General features: G+C 45.3%; 1 protein-coding gene across 8 annotated transcripts in view; it reads left to right on the top strand.

Moving 5' to 3' along the window:
* Positions 1-13950, top strand: part of DAGLA (diacylglycerol lipase alpha) — a 78650-nt gene that overhangs the window by 37485 nt on the left and 27215 nt on the right. For 6 of the 8 annotated variants that reach the window (XM_054828119.1, XM_054828120.1, XM_054828123.1 and 3 more), the window contains 7 exons: positions 1089-1227; positions 1753-1964; positions 4332-4433; positions 5002-5140; positions 8421-8508; positions 12796-12930; positions 13627-13704. In XM_054828119.1, coding sequence (XP_054684094.1) covers positions 1133-1227; positions 1753-1964; positions 4332-4433; positions 5002-5140; positions 8421-8508; positions 12796-12930; positions 13627-13704 — 849 coding nt within the window. In that variant the 5' untranslated portion in view covers positions 1089-1132. The remainder of the gene's footprint in view (positions 1-1088; positions 1228-1752; positions 1965-4331; positions 4434-5001; positions 5141-8420; positions 8509-12795; positions 12931-13626; positions 13705-13950) is intronic. The other 2 variants (XM_054828125.1, XM_054828124.1) reach the window with 1 other exon arrangement.

Genomic DNA, 13950 nt, shown 5'->3' with positions numbered 1-13950 from the left:
GCAGAGAGACCCAGGCCAACGCGTGGTGTCCCCTGGGTTTAGGGTGTGGAAGAGAGGAACAGGAATGATTCCTGCAGTCAGGAGATCACTGGTGGCCATGGGCAGTTGGCATAGACATGATCTCAGAAACCAAAGGTTGCCAAAACCAAACAGAAGTCACAGTTGAAGTGTGCAGTACAAGAAATGCAGAAGGGGTGTGCTGCAGGAAGGGAACTGAGCCACTCTGAGGTGGTGGACTTGGACTGGAGCAGGCTGGAGTGTGTACAGCAGAACTGAAATGGTGTGGGAGAGCTGTGTTGGGAGGAGGTGTCTGGATAGCCCTGTGGAGTCTCGTGACTTATACCACTGCTGTTTCTTTTTATAAAGGGTTTGTGAGGCTTTAAAAATAGGAGTACAAACAAAATGTGGGGAGGAACAGCCAGCCCCTCAATCTTCGACCTTTTAATTGTTAGTGCCTGTCAGAACCAGCATGAACACAAAGGAGATGTGGAGCTGGCAGGGTGCTTCTGTGCAACTGATGGTTGACTGAGAGATCTCCTAGGAGCTTGCTGTCTCGGCTGTAAGTGCTTGCTGTTGGGAGCCAGTCGATAGCTTTCCCAGATGCTGCCACTAACTGCTAATGGGTATTTTGGCTTGCAGAGCCAAGTGAGGGAGGGAACTGTTGGGACAACAAGAGAGGAGGCTGGCAGCAGGTGTGCTGGTGGAAGAACATGGTAATAGGGCCTTCTTTAGAGTTGAGGTCAGTATAACCTGTCCAAAGCACCCCACGGTGACTGCTTACCAACATACAGCCCTAACAGGATTCCAAGTAATCTTGTGAAGTGGAGCTGGGCGAGTGGTGATTATGTTCAGTGAATTACACACCTGCTTCACCTAATACTTCCCACTCTTTAAACTGTATATTCCTCTCCTGTGCTCTCCTTCTTGAACATGCCATGCCCCCTGGTGCTGGAAGGAAGAAGCTCTGCCATCTTTGCTGTAAAATAGGATAGCTCTCAGGTGCAGCCCTTCTGCTGGTGTGGGCTTGTAGGGCTCTCCTGAGGCGGTTGAAGAGGGTCAGCAGCATCTTTGATTCTGTTCTTTTCCAGGAGGTGAGTGTCGTGCCTACTGAACTTTCTCAGACCCACTAGCCATGCCAGGGATTGTCGTGTTCCGCCGTCGCTGGTCTGTAGGCAGCGATGACCTGGTTTTGCCAGCCGTCTTCCTCTTCCTCCTGCATACCACCTGGTAAGTGAGAAAGGCAGAACGATGGTTTGAATTCTCCCATGAATTCTTTTTTGCTATTCCTGTTTCTTGCAGCTGTAATTCTTCCTGCGCTTATACATGCAGCTGGAAGGTTTGTTTGGGGCATTTCTGACAGAGACCAACCTATTTCCAGCTTCTGGTTCTTTGGATAAGTTCTAGTTCCGGTTCCAAAGAGGGAGCTCCCTGCATCATCCTCCAGTGCTACCCAAGGTTGTCCACTGGAGTTTGGGGCTGTGTTTCTATACAGGGGCTCAGGAAAAACAACTGGAGTGGCAGATCCCATGGGATAATGTGTCTTGCCACAGATATCAAATTGTTCTGACTGGGGTAGCAGGGCCTCTGGATGGCTTGTGGGGAGGAGATTTCTAGAACAAATTAATATTAGTTGTAAGTAGCTGCGGGGGACACTGAGGATCCTTGGTAGCTTTGTGAGGAGAGCAGGTGTGGGATATTACATGCAGCTTTCTTTGGCTTACTGCTGGTAACAAGCTGGTTTGTGACTGGCAGGTTTGTGATCCTCTCTGTGGTGCTCTTTGGGCTGGTGTACAACCCCAACGAGACCTGCTCGCTTAACCTGGTGGACCACGGCAGAGGCTACCTGGGCATCCTGATCAGTTGTATGATCGCAGAGGTGGCAATCATCTGGCTCAGCATGCGAGGCAGTATCCTGTACACAGAGCCCCGGGACTCGATGCAGTATGTGCTCTATGTCAGACTGGGTAAGAGGCAGCGGCCTGAGGCCTCCTAATGACTCAGCCTCCACACTGCCATCTGCTAGCGCAGAAGACTTCTCTCCCCACACCCTGACAAACACACAGCTTCTGAAAGACATCCAGATGGCCACTTGTATGTGATATGCATCTGAATACATCACATATACTGCACCCTGTCATTGCTGTAAGACTCTCATGCAATGCCCCAAATATCTTTCTAGCAAACCTTTAACTTGTCATCCTCATTGCGATGCAGGTACATCCTTTTCCTCTAACAAAATATGCTCCCCTTCTGTCTCGCAGCACAGATCTGCCACAGTGAGATGCATCTACACCTCTCCCTCACCTTTTTTCCACACGTTTTCCCATGATATAGGCATATGTCTGTGTAAATCATGGCAGTTCTTGCCCTGAGGCACGTGCATGTCCTTGCCTGTCATACAGACACTGAAGTCTACACCCACCTACCTCAAGACATACTCGACCTCTTGACTCACATGTGATGCATCTCTCCATCCAGCACAACCTGCACTTTGATACTCCACCTCCGGGCACCATGAGATAAATAGGTTTCCCACCTGCTCGCTGGTTGCATCCTCTCTCTTAGAGTGCATATTTGTCTTCCTAAAAACATTTCCTCTCCTCTCATTTCACCCACCAAGAACTAGATCAGAAAAGAAATTTTTCCTTGATCTCTCATTCAGGGCTTGCTTTCCCTTCTCTGTTCCATTGTCTTTCAGGTACAGAAACTTGATCAGATTTTTCTGTGCTGAGTGAAGACTTTAAGAGGGAAAAAAAAATCTTTTTTGGAGATGCGGAGTCAAGCTCATTCCAAACAAAGCATCTCATGTTTTTGCATCTCTGTTTTTCCTGCATTGTTTTCATGCAGAATTGGCTAAAATATGGGTAACCTTGCTTGAAAGCTCTGTCTGGGAGATATTTCCGCCTTTGAGAGCTAAGTGCAAATCATTAACATGAATAGCAAACAAATCTTTCTCTCCAGTTTCCCAGGCACGCTGCAGTCTCCCTAGGGAAGCACATAGAGCCTGACAGTTTGGGTAACACGGTGTTAAAACCAGACTAAATGGGGCAAGGGAGGTAGAGGGAATCCAAAAAGCCATTTTGCTGCCCAAGAAACATCCATTTTTCTTCCTTGTCTGCCTTAAACTACTCCATGTGGTCAGGATCTGTATTAACACTGTATCTTGGCTCTTGTATATCCTTGTTTTGTGGGGCTTTTTACTCCTAATGGCTTCATCAGTTTTGGTGATAGAAATAGGAGCGTGACCATTGTGTGGGCAAGGTCCATGTGACTGTCCCATTTTGCGCACGTGCTCTTTAGTGCATATGAATCTAGGGACAGAGTTCTCAGCCCTGCTACTGCTGCTCCTGTGCTGCAGCAGGTAATCTGAGGGGAGATGAGTCAAGATAGGCAAAGCCTAGCTCAGTTTAAGAACATCAGCTGGTCTAGCCCTGCTTCCTTGCCCACTGCTGTTGAAAACTATTTAGTATGTGGCTCTTTGAACTTGTCTTTCCAGGCTGGTGAGAGTCTGTAGTAAGCCACTTAAGGAAAGATACTGTGCCAACATGTAGGTAAGGAGGGTGGGTGGTTAGTCGGCTAGGCTGGAACATGAGTTCAGTCTCAGTTCCACCAAAGGTTTGCTAGGCATTGCTAAGTTAGCTCTTTGCCCTCTCCATACCTGATTGCCCACTTGTACTTCGGGGTTGTAACGCGTAGAGAAAATGTGAGGGCACTTCAGAGCAGTGTTTCCCAACTCTTTTTTTCTGGGGAGCCACTGTCACAGTTTTTTGTTCATTACCACAGTAACGTAAAACTGAGGAGCCAGTAAATGTCTCCTTAAGGACTGTGTCCTGGGAACAATTACTGGAATGACTGCAAAAGGTGGAGGTGTGAGAACATTTGCTAAGCGTAGTAAGCAGGATTAATCCTGGCTACACACTGCTATTTATTTCATATCTTTGATTCAGGTCAGCTGTCTGAGGTGGTTAAGACCTTGCTGCTGTTACATGGTGATTCTTGTTACCTATAGGGCGTCTTTCCACTGTGGTGGGCGGAAGGTATGGCTATCTGATTTACACCTCTGAAACAGCCGAGGGCACCCACAGCTCTGTGTGCGTGTGGTTCTTGTGTCGTTTAGGAGTAGTTAGCATTAGGGACACATTACATTTTTGCTTCATTTTCTTGAATATCACTTTCCAAAGCATTGGGGCCCAGTCCTGCAGTCATTTATTCTGTGCAACTGTCCTGCTAAAGAACCTGTCTTTGGGTTTCCTCTCCAGAAGACAAGGAGAGGCGGTTGTTAATCCTTAGGGAGATGCTGCTACTATCTATTGTGTTCCTTTTTGTTTCAGCTATCTTGGTGATTGAGTTTGTGTATGCTATTGTGGGCATCGTTTGGCTAACGCAGTACTACGCTTCCTGCAATGATATCACAGCAAAGAGTGTCACTTTGGGTATGTATTTGGAATGTGGTTTGTGTGCATTCCTGTGTTTGCGCAGATATCCTCTTGCCTTGGAGAGCTAATTCATTCATGCACGTGGGGATTGACTGTTGGAAGTGGATTGTAGCTGTAAATGTTATTGCTCAGAACAGTTGTTCTATTCATTTGTTTGTGCTGTCTGCACTGAGGCAAGAATTCGTGTTCCCATGGAAGGGTCTGGCTGGGGAGTCTGTAAGACCTGGTTCCCCTTCTTCAGTTCAAAATAGCTTTACTGTTTTCCTGGAACTCATTTCCAGTCTCCTGGTGGGGGTGATGCTAATGTTGCGGTCCCCCTAGATACTCAGTGAGTATTTAATGGCCTTCAGCATGGGCAATCTCCTAAAACGGCTGGAAAACCTAGCTGTGGTTTAGAAACCTTTCCAGAGGATTTCCTTTTGCTGCAGTTGGCTGCAAGAGTATTTGGGGTAACTGTCTGCCCTGCAGCAATGGAGAGGTGGGTCTGATGTGTGTGGCAAAAAGCAGGAAGCAATGCTGCTGAGATTTATGGGCAGAGCACCTGACTTCTCTTCTTCCTTGGCAGGAATGGTGGTGTGCAACTGGGTTGTCATCCTGAGCGTCTGCATCACTGTCCTGTGCGTCTTCGACCCGACAGGCCGGACCTTTGTCAAACTGCGTGCCACGAAGCGGAGACAGCGCAACCTGAGGACATACAACCTGCGGTAAAGCAGCATTTCTGGAAGGGTGCCCTTTGTTTTTTTTTTGTTCTTGACATTCTCCTTGCCTTGCTTGAGGGACCATTCAGCTTCGGGCGTTGCTTCCCTTTGCTGGCGATGGGTGATTTTTGGAAGAATGCAGCTCAGACTGTCAGGTGCTGTGTGTGGGCATCTGAAGCCAAAGGAGGCGAAGCAACGCAGTATCTGCCTGGATTGTACGTTAGTCACTGGATTTGTGAATTCTTCTGAGCCCCTTGAGCCGGTGCTGACCACACAGCTTGTTTGTCCATCCTGTAGCTGTGTTTTGCCTGGTAACAGTGAAGCAGTGCTTAGATTTTGCTTAGGTTGAGGCAGCATCTTCTTCCAAATCTCCTTCCTTCCTTTATTTTTTGTCTTCAAAATGCGACCTTTTGGCCTGAGATTTCTTGTTGTCTTGGCCAAGAAGCAGCAATTTCTTTTGTATTGGCAGTCAGATCTTTTAATTAAGAATTGATTGCATCTTTGAGCTGCCCAGATGGGCATATGAAAGTTCTTTTCACCAAGCAAGGCATTTTTCAGAAGTTTGTTTTTTCCAGTAGCAGGACAACACAAACAGGCTTTGTTTTCTTATGCAGTCTTGACATATGTAACTGTCAGCAAGGAATGTGGCTTTGTAGGACTTGAGGGCATTAGGCTTTGAATGCTAAAAAATGAAGCTTTTAAAAAATACTCTGCAAATTTTGCATTTCTCATTGGGAGCCTATATTCAAGAGGGTGTTTTGAATCCATGCTCTTCCAATGTCTGGAAATGGGACCTGTCAGATTGTTTTGAGGAAAACCCCAGACTTTTCTAAGGATCGTGTAGCAAGTTTAGTTTGAAGGAGCTATTTTTTAATTATTACTGCAGAATGCAGGACATTCTTCCTAACCTTTCCAATATGTTCGTAACACTAGCCTTGAATATTTGGCGTTAGTGCCTCGTTAACCTAATGGGTGCCACTACTACCTTGTGATCAGGATGTTCCCAGGGAGATGGGGATGAGAAGCTGTGATGCTACTGTGGATCCAGTACCCCACACTACATCAAAGCTGTTTGGCTCAATACAATATATTTCTGAAGGGAAACCGAGTGCCACAGGTTGCAAAGTTCGGGGGTTTTTTTTTTTTGACAGAGAACTTAATTTTGGGGTTTGTTTTGATTTACTTTTATCTCTCTTGTGAGGAGTTTTGAGATCCCAGACAACTGAGTGAAGGTATTTGTCCCTTGGGTCATGGCCAGGTTTTTCCCTCCAGGCCTGTAACATTTTTTTGAGAGCCTTGTGCCTGCTGTTTGCAGATTTCCACTCTATAAAGGGAGTGTTAACAGATGTTAACAAGCAAAATGCTGTGGGCTATGATGTGAAAGGGAAACATAAAATGTTGCTGTGTGTTCACTACTAAAGCAATTGTTTTCAAAGAATACATTTTGAAATTCTCTGCTTGCTTAAAGCAGTCCTTTGCAAAAAATACGTTATGAAATTCTCTGCCTCTTTCTGGATCGTGATCCTGTAAGATGCTGAGGGCTAGCCATTCCTATTGAAATCCCTCTGCGGTGATACATGCCTTCTGATATACAGCAGTAATTTCACCTTTGTATTATACTTAACCTGACCTGTATTTCCTCTGCCTTAACTCCTGAAAAAACTTGATTTGTTTGTCGCATTAAGGAGATGTGTAACTTTGGCTTCCTTGTTGTGGTAGTCTGCTGTAGCTATTGGACTCTGTTACGCAGTGGTTTTCCTTTACCAGTGGCATCGTGATGTGTGTGGGCTCTTATGTTCTTGCAGAGCTAAGGAAATAAAACAACAAAACCAAAGGCTCAGCTAATTGTGCTGAGGCTTTTCTAAGAAACTTGCTGTAGAGCTCATATGAAGCATGTGGAAGTTTGGTGTTAGGAAGAAAGAATTTGGGAAAAGTTGGAGTGAAAATAGCTCAGAGCACGCTTGCTTGTTCAACCCCCGCAGTGAAGTTGTGAAGTTCTTTGCATTGCTGCCCGAGTTCTTTGGCATTTGGGGGAGCAAACTGATTACTGCCAGCTCTGTCTTAGGACACTTGTACTCCTGTTCCTCTTTTGGAGTCTTCCTTGGAGGTTATGGATAATTGTTTTAAAATGCTCAGGAGTGAGTTGATGCATTGCCCTGAGGGATCTGCTCCTTTTGTTGCAGGCAAAAACTCCTTTACTAGCATCTTTTTCTTCCAGATGCAACCCACTTTGAGTTTTTCCTGATGTGATCCCCTGCCAGAAAATAGAAGTAGTCTTTTTTTGATAGGTCTGACCCGTGTTGAGTTAGTCTGTGTTCGCATTAAAAAAAAAAAAGACCCTGCATTAGAGGAGCTGTGGACTTTACGTATGCAGGTAGCTTGGTGCTCTGGCAAAGAATCACACAGTCACCTGCTTCAACGCTGCTAAGCCTGACTTGACCTAGGGATTGTTTGCTGGTATGCTAGTCAGAACTAAGGGACTGTCCCTGCAAAACGGAGGAACTAGGGCAAGCTTGCAACAGTGAACATGGCTATAGTTCACTTTAAACAGGGCTGTCCAATTAGCTAATTTTGAAGCTGAAATTGAAATGTCATATAAACCGAATGTGGGTTGAGCTAAACCTTCTGTATTCAGCCCTTTTCAACCTTTTCTAAATTGAAAGAGAACATTTAGCTTGCTTTCCTTTTTGTGATTAAAGTTACGCACTGTACTTGAATAAAGACTGCAAATTGTTTCAGTTCTGAGACTGTATTATGTTTAATAAATATTTTTTTCCAAATAAGCTATTTATTAGCAAAAATTGCACAGCTCCTCTCATACTAAGTGCTTGGGGTCTTTTGTACCATTCCCACCCCCTCGCCCCGAGGCAGAGTTTTTCCTACTGAGCAGTAGTACGTCCTAGCATGATGCAGCTGCCAAGTTACCAGCAGACCCTCCTTCCATCCAGAGTTCCAGGTGCTCTTGGACATCCAGCTTCTAGCAGATACCATAGAACAGCTTCGTTACAGCCATCCTGTTCAGGCAGGACACCACATATATAAATACAGAGGCTTGATCCTGGCCACAACGGCTGGATTATTGACCATCCTGTCCTAGAAAATGAGCTAAGTTGTTAATGTATACGTGGTCTCCTTGTCTCTGCTAGACCAGGATAAATAGAAGAATATGATTTAGCGCAAATTTTACAGGTGATAGTGTAGGATGCATGACTTTGGATCCTACTATTTGCTTGCAATCGTGTTGTCCTGCCTGTCCTGATGTGCGTACTCCACTCTTTACTTACAGACACCGCCTGGAAGAGGGGCAAGCCAGCAGCTGGACGCGCAGACTCAAAGTTTTTCTTTGCTGCACACGAACAAAAGACTCTCAGTCGGTAAGTACCCAGTATCTCCTGTCAGAGAGCAAGCTGTGTGTACGGCTGCTGATAGGTGGGACTGAGCAGAGCGTAGCGACACGGGGTTCCTGCTGTTAAGCCTGGACGATGTGTGTTCCATTTCACTGTGAGTATTCTTTGAGATCCGGAGGCACAAGAATCCAGTGAGCCTTGACAGCAGTGCATGCAAGGACTGGACATATGCCTTCCAAGGAGCAGCAAGCTGAGCTACCCTCAGATAGACCAGCCTTGAAATTTCATTGCATGTTGGTTCCTTTTCCTTGCTTTCAGCCCAAGTAGCCTGAATGAGCACCTGCAGGAGGGTACCTGGGTATTCCATGCAGAAATAGAAACTGATGTTTCCTTGTAGATGCAGATGGAACATTGCTGAGTAGGACAGTTGTCTTTTTCAAAATGGTCTTAACGCTCTGGTTTTGAGTATTACAGGATTCTCTCTGAATATAAAGTTAGTAGCACTGAAAAGCAATGTTGTCAGTGTTAAATTCTTCTCCTGAAGTTGTTCTTTACCTTGTTGTTGCAGTGAACTGGGATCATAATTTTAAGTGAAGATATCAGTGGAAGAAATATGTGCTTATCACTATGTTTAGATACAACATTTGACAGCACTTTGGTCAGCTTCGGTTTCCCTTTATCAGCCAGTTTGCTTAGGCAGTTTCTCCAATTTGCATCAGTCTCATACGCTTAAGAAGGAGAGATGCCTCTTTGAAAATGGGAACATGCAAATCAGAATCAGCAAAAGAATACTTCTGGATTTACTAACAGTGAAAAACTACTACTCAATCCATAGATTCACATGAAGATCACTGATTTGAAGTGTTCATGTGCTACAGTTTGGATTTTCCCTTGCTGTTACCTATCCAGCAGGGAAGGGTTAAGGGGCTTGGTACTGCTTCTGCAAAAGTTAGCAGGTTTGTGCTTTAGGGTGGTATTCAACAGGACTCCTGAGGGACCTGCTGGAGAAGTGAGTACTAAGGTGGAAAATTTTGCTGATGACTACAAGTTGGTCAGAATTATATTTGAGAACTCTTGAAGAACCAAGCAGAACCAGGGAATTGTTATCAAAGGTAGAAAAAAGTTGTAAAGAAAGATGAGGTGATGCATGCACATCTGAAGAAACAAATTACTTGCGTACTCTGGGCTCTGAATTAGTTACAACTTCTTGGGAAAAGAGCTAGGAGTTATCAAGGACACTTCAGCAATGACATCAGTGCACAGCAGTGGCCAAAAATCAGCAAAACGTTTAGCTTCAGTAGAAGGGCATAGAAAATGACAGGAAAACACCAAGGGACCAACCACATCAGTGATGTCCTCACTAAATATAGCCTGGTGTTTGGTCTCCTAAAAGATGCGGCAGAAAAAGGAGCATGTTGGAGGGGATATGAACTTCTACAGGAAGAGAAATGAGACTGGGATTTTAACCTCAAAAGGGAAAGTTATAATAAGATGAAGAGCTGCGTAAGGATAACGGAGAGTCAGGTGAAGGCTACCTGAACATTTGTTCATCACAGATGGCAACCAGTATGAATTAGATTAAAAGGGTTTGTTGCGAAGTGCTGTGTAGTTAACCGCAGGGTGCAGTTTCCGAAGTGTGGACGGCTGCAGGAATTGTCGTAGCCCCTTTGCAGAAATCCAGCGACGTGTACTGGCACGCTGACCCTCCCAGTGGCACGCTCCTGCGGTACTGGATGAAATGCCACCGCGTTCCCAGGGAACGTCCCAGCCCCAATCTGCTGTCCCGCTGAGAAGTCATAGCCCAGGACTGCCAGCTCTCACAGCTCATCTGCTCAAGCTGCTTAGGAAAATCCATCTGGAAAACGGAAACAAAACAATGTTTGTGTCCCGGCAGCTCAAACAGCAGCATTTCCTTGGGGGTTATTGTCTGCTCCTCTGTTTGCCCGTGCTGCCACAGCAGAGGCACCTTCCCTTCCCCCTGGCAGCACAACCACCATTTCGCCAGAGATGCCTGTCCTGGGGGTGCAGCATGGGTGCTGTCCTGGCAGGCATCCGAATGGCCTGGTTTCTGAACAGCTCTATTTTATTCAGGAATGCAAAATATTTCACTTTGTGTCAGGCTTTTTTTAACAAACTTTTCATTCTGCAGTGACTGTCTATTTCTACTTTTTTTTTTTTTTAGTTCAGGGTAAAAGCAGATACCAGAATCTCCAAATTCCTTGTACTACTGAATTTCCATTTTATATTCAGCTTGAGCAATTTCCAAGCTCTTTTCTTTGCAGAAACAAGCTCTGACTTTGTGTCCTGGCATGACAGTGTGTGGAATGAATGCGTATGTAATGGGTCAGAAATGAATCCATTGCTGTGTCTCCCATTTTTTTCGGAAAAAATGTTCTAGCAGAGGATCATCCTCCTCTGGGCTGGAAAACAGAGTTCTGCAGAGTGGACACGGCATCGGGCAAGAATCTGTTCTTATGGATCTGGAGTGAAGAAGTCCCAGAGCCCGCATGGTTTGTAGCAGAATACTACAATCAATCCTGTAGTATAATATCAGGTGCTCCAGCAAAAACTCTTCCTTTGGAACAGAACATACGTGTTGAACTTCCATTACAGCCTTTTTCTTTATTCGGAGTATTAAGAGGTGTTGCTGTCACTTTGGGTTAATGGGCATTCATTGTATTTTACTTCGAGGCTGTTTGCCTTTCTTATGTGCTTATAGGAACTGTGCTAAGATTTATGGGGTCAGTACTTCAAGGATACTGCGGTTGTAATGTTGGAGAGGTTAATGCCAGTCCATTTGCTCTTCAGAGGCACAGCTGGCATGGAAACCTGCACAGTTGGCACCTGAAACACCATTCTTTAATGGTGATTTAACTTGCTTTTGTAGGCAAGTGAAAAATGATAGAAAGTAATCTTGCACTCCAGGAGTCTGTCAGAGATAAAAGAATGTAGGTCATTTCCTGCAAGACTGCTAGGGAGAGTAGGGATTTACTTTCTTGCTTGTCAGAGAAGAGAGATGGAGAGATCCTGTCCTGAAGACCAGCCTTTCTTCAAGTGCTTTCTACAGACAAGACTGCAGTCGCATGGCTTTAGGTGCCATGTAAAGGATGCTATGACAATACAGGCTAAAAGCTTAGGATAAGGCTGTGCCAGATCCTGTTAGGAAAGGTTTAGTGATGTGAGGAGCCAAAATACTGACTGTGTACTGCGGCACTTGCTCAGTTCCACTTTTTGTTGATCCAACCTCTGGGTCACCCTTGTCTCTAAGCTTGCTGGTCTGAGCAACGGCCAGATCAGCATTCTCTCAGTCCAGCCCATCTCCAACCTCCCAAACCATTCTCACTTAAGGTTTTGGGGTTTTTTTTGTAATACAGAGCAAAAGGGAAAGTAACATTTCTCCTCAAAATACCTTTGTCACTCTGCTTCAGAGCCTTTGCTTGACCCTCTCAGGTCACTTCCACTTTTGTCCCTCCTGTGACGTCTTCCTTTTCTGGGTTTACTCACCTTCTCTTCTGGGCAGTCTGCATTAAATGGCCCAAATCTTTTCCCAGGATTTTCCTTTTTCAGGCTCTTTTGCCTGGATGGAATCAAAGATAAACTTGGAAAAGCCTGGTAACTTGGTCGGCTCCTTCAGTACCAAGAGCTGCTGTGTATAACACCTGCTTGTTGTGATTAACTCTGAAATGAGGTAGCAAAGAGTGGGGTGGGGAACAGTCAGCAGCTACAGTAACTTCAGTGGCAGGATGCGAAAGCTGTCACTTTCTCTGATGTGCCTGGGATGCTGAGGTCTGGGTTAAGCATGGGCCAAAATGATCCCAGGACGGAGTTACAGAATTGAGGAGGATGTTAAATAGGACAAAATCAGTGTTGGGTTTTTTCCCCTAAATAGCCTTTGTTCAAATGAAATTGCTTTTGAGGAGAAACGATGACTCTGAGATGACACTGGATTGGGAATTGGTTCTCATCTTGCTTCCTCTGTCTTATTTGCAATGTAGAGACGAAAACATTTCCTTTCTCTCCCTTCGTGTCTATTTTGATGTTGAGGTGGTCTGCTTGCCCACACATAAGCAGCCAGCATAGTACAAATTCAGTCACAGCGGAAGCCTCCAAGTGTGACTATGTAAAATAAATAAGAGATATTAATATGATTAGACCAGATACGGTGTTCCCTGAAGGAATGTTGTGGATGTTTTGGAGAGAGAGCTACAGAAATGAGGCCATTGCTGCCGCATTGGTTCTCATTCTGTGTCCTGTTTTGAGTCTCCCCACACCCAAACTCCTCCTCCTAAACTCTTCTCTCCCTGGATTTTGCAGGACGCCTACTCTGAAATCGCCTACCTTTTTGCTGAGTTTTTCCGAGACCTTGACATCGTCCCATCTGACATCATTGCAGGCCTGGTTCTTCTGCGCCAGCGACAGCGGGCAAAGCGCAACGCCGTGCTGGACGAGGTGGGTGGAGGGGGCCCGTCACCATGCACGGAGGAGGCAGTGGGTATCTCGCTTGGCCTCTGACTTAACCTGCTGCTCCTGTGACTCATTGCGTGAGAACTGCATGACTCTGCCCACCTCGTTTCTGTTGCGTGATGGGCTCTTGCCAGTCACCAAGCTGTAAAATAAAAATACAAACTTCTTTAGCAGCTTTTTCTGAGACTCCCAAAGGGCCCAACTGACACTGAGTCAAGCTTGTGAAGCCTTGTCATCTTCTCTAGGCAGGTGATGCCGACAGATTTAGCTCTTGACCCCAAAGGAGGTGGCAGGTATTTGAAAGTGAATGGGAAGATTACTCCTCCTGTACAGTGATGTGGAGAAGACTCTGGTATCTGAGTAAAGCTGCAGGAGGAACTTTAAGGACAAATTCCTAAATTCCCAACCCATTACTGGCATTGGGATTTAGGGTTTGTTAACCCAGTAGAAAATTGTTTGGGTGGTTTGAGGGGTTTCTTCATCCCCCACCAGAGATGGTGTTCAGACAGCAGTGATCAGATCAGGTAGAAATAAGAGCAGCAGAATTGGAACCAGTTGAAGACATGGGGATAATTGGAAGTATCTTTTCCCAGGTTACATAGTGCTTTTTGTTTCTCAGGTGTAGATTTTTTTGTCATGGTGTCACAGAGAAGAATTTTTATGTATGTTTGTGACTTACAGGCAAACAATGACATTTTAGCTTTTCTGTCTGGGATGCCGGTGACCCGGAACACAAAGTATCTGGATCTGAAAAATGCGGTAAGTTGCTGGACTGTGATCTTGCAAACTCACTGCGCTTCCCTGTATAGCCTGTTATTTTTTTCTTAGTGGCTTCTCTTATTCCTTTCTGCCCCTCTCTGGAATAATAATAATAAAAAAAAAGATTAGCACAACAGAACATAACAACTCTTGCTTGAGGTTTTTTATCTTTGGATCACTTTTAAAGCACTATCTGTCCTCCGCTTTGCGGGAAGTGGTAGTATTTCCCCTCAGATGGGGAAGGCA

Source organism: Grus americana, chromosome 5 (genome assembly GCF_028858705.1).
Source record: "Grus americana isolate bGruAme1 chromosome 5, bGruAme1.mat, whole genome shotgun sequence".
Taxonomy (NCBI): Eukaryota; Metazoa; Chordata; class Aves; order Gruiformes; family Gruidae; genus Grus; species Grus americana.
The sequence above is the reverse complement of the archived record's forward strand: the minus strand, read 5'-3'. Positions and strand labels throughout refer to the sequence as shown.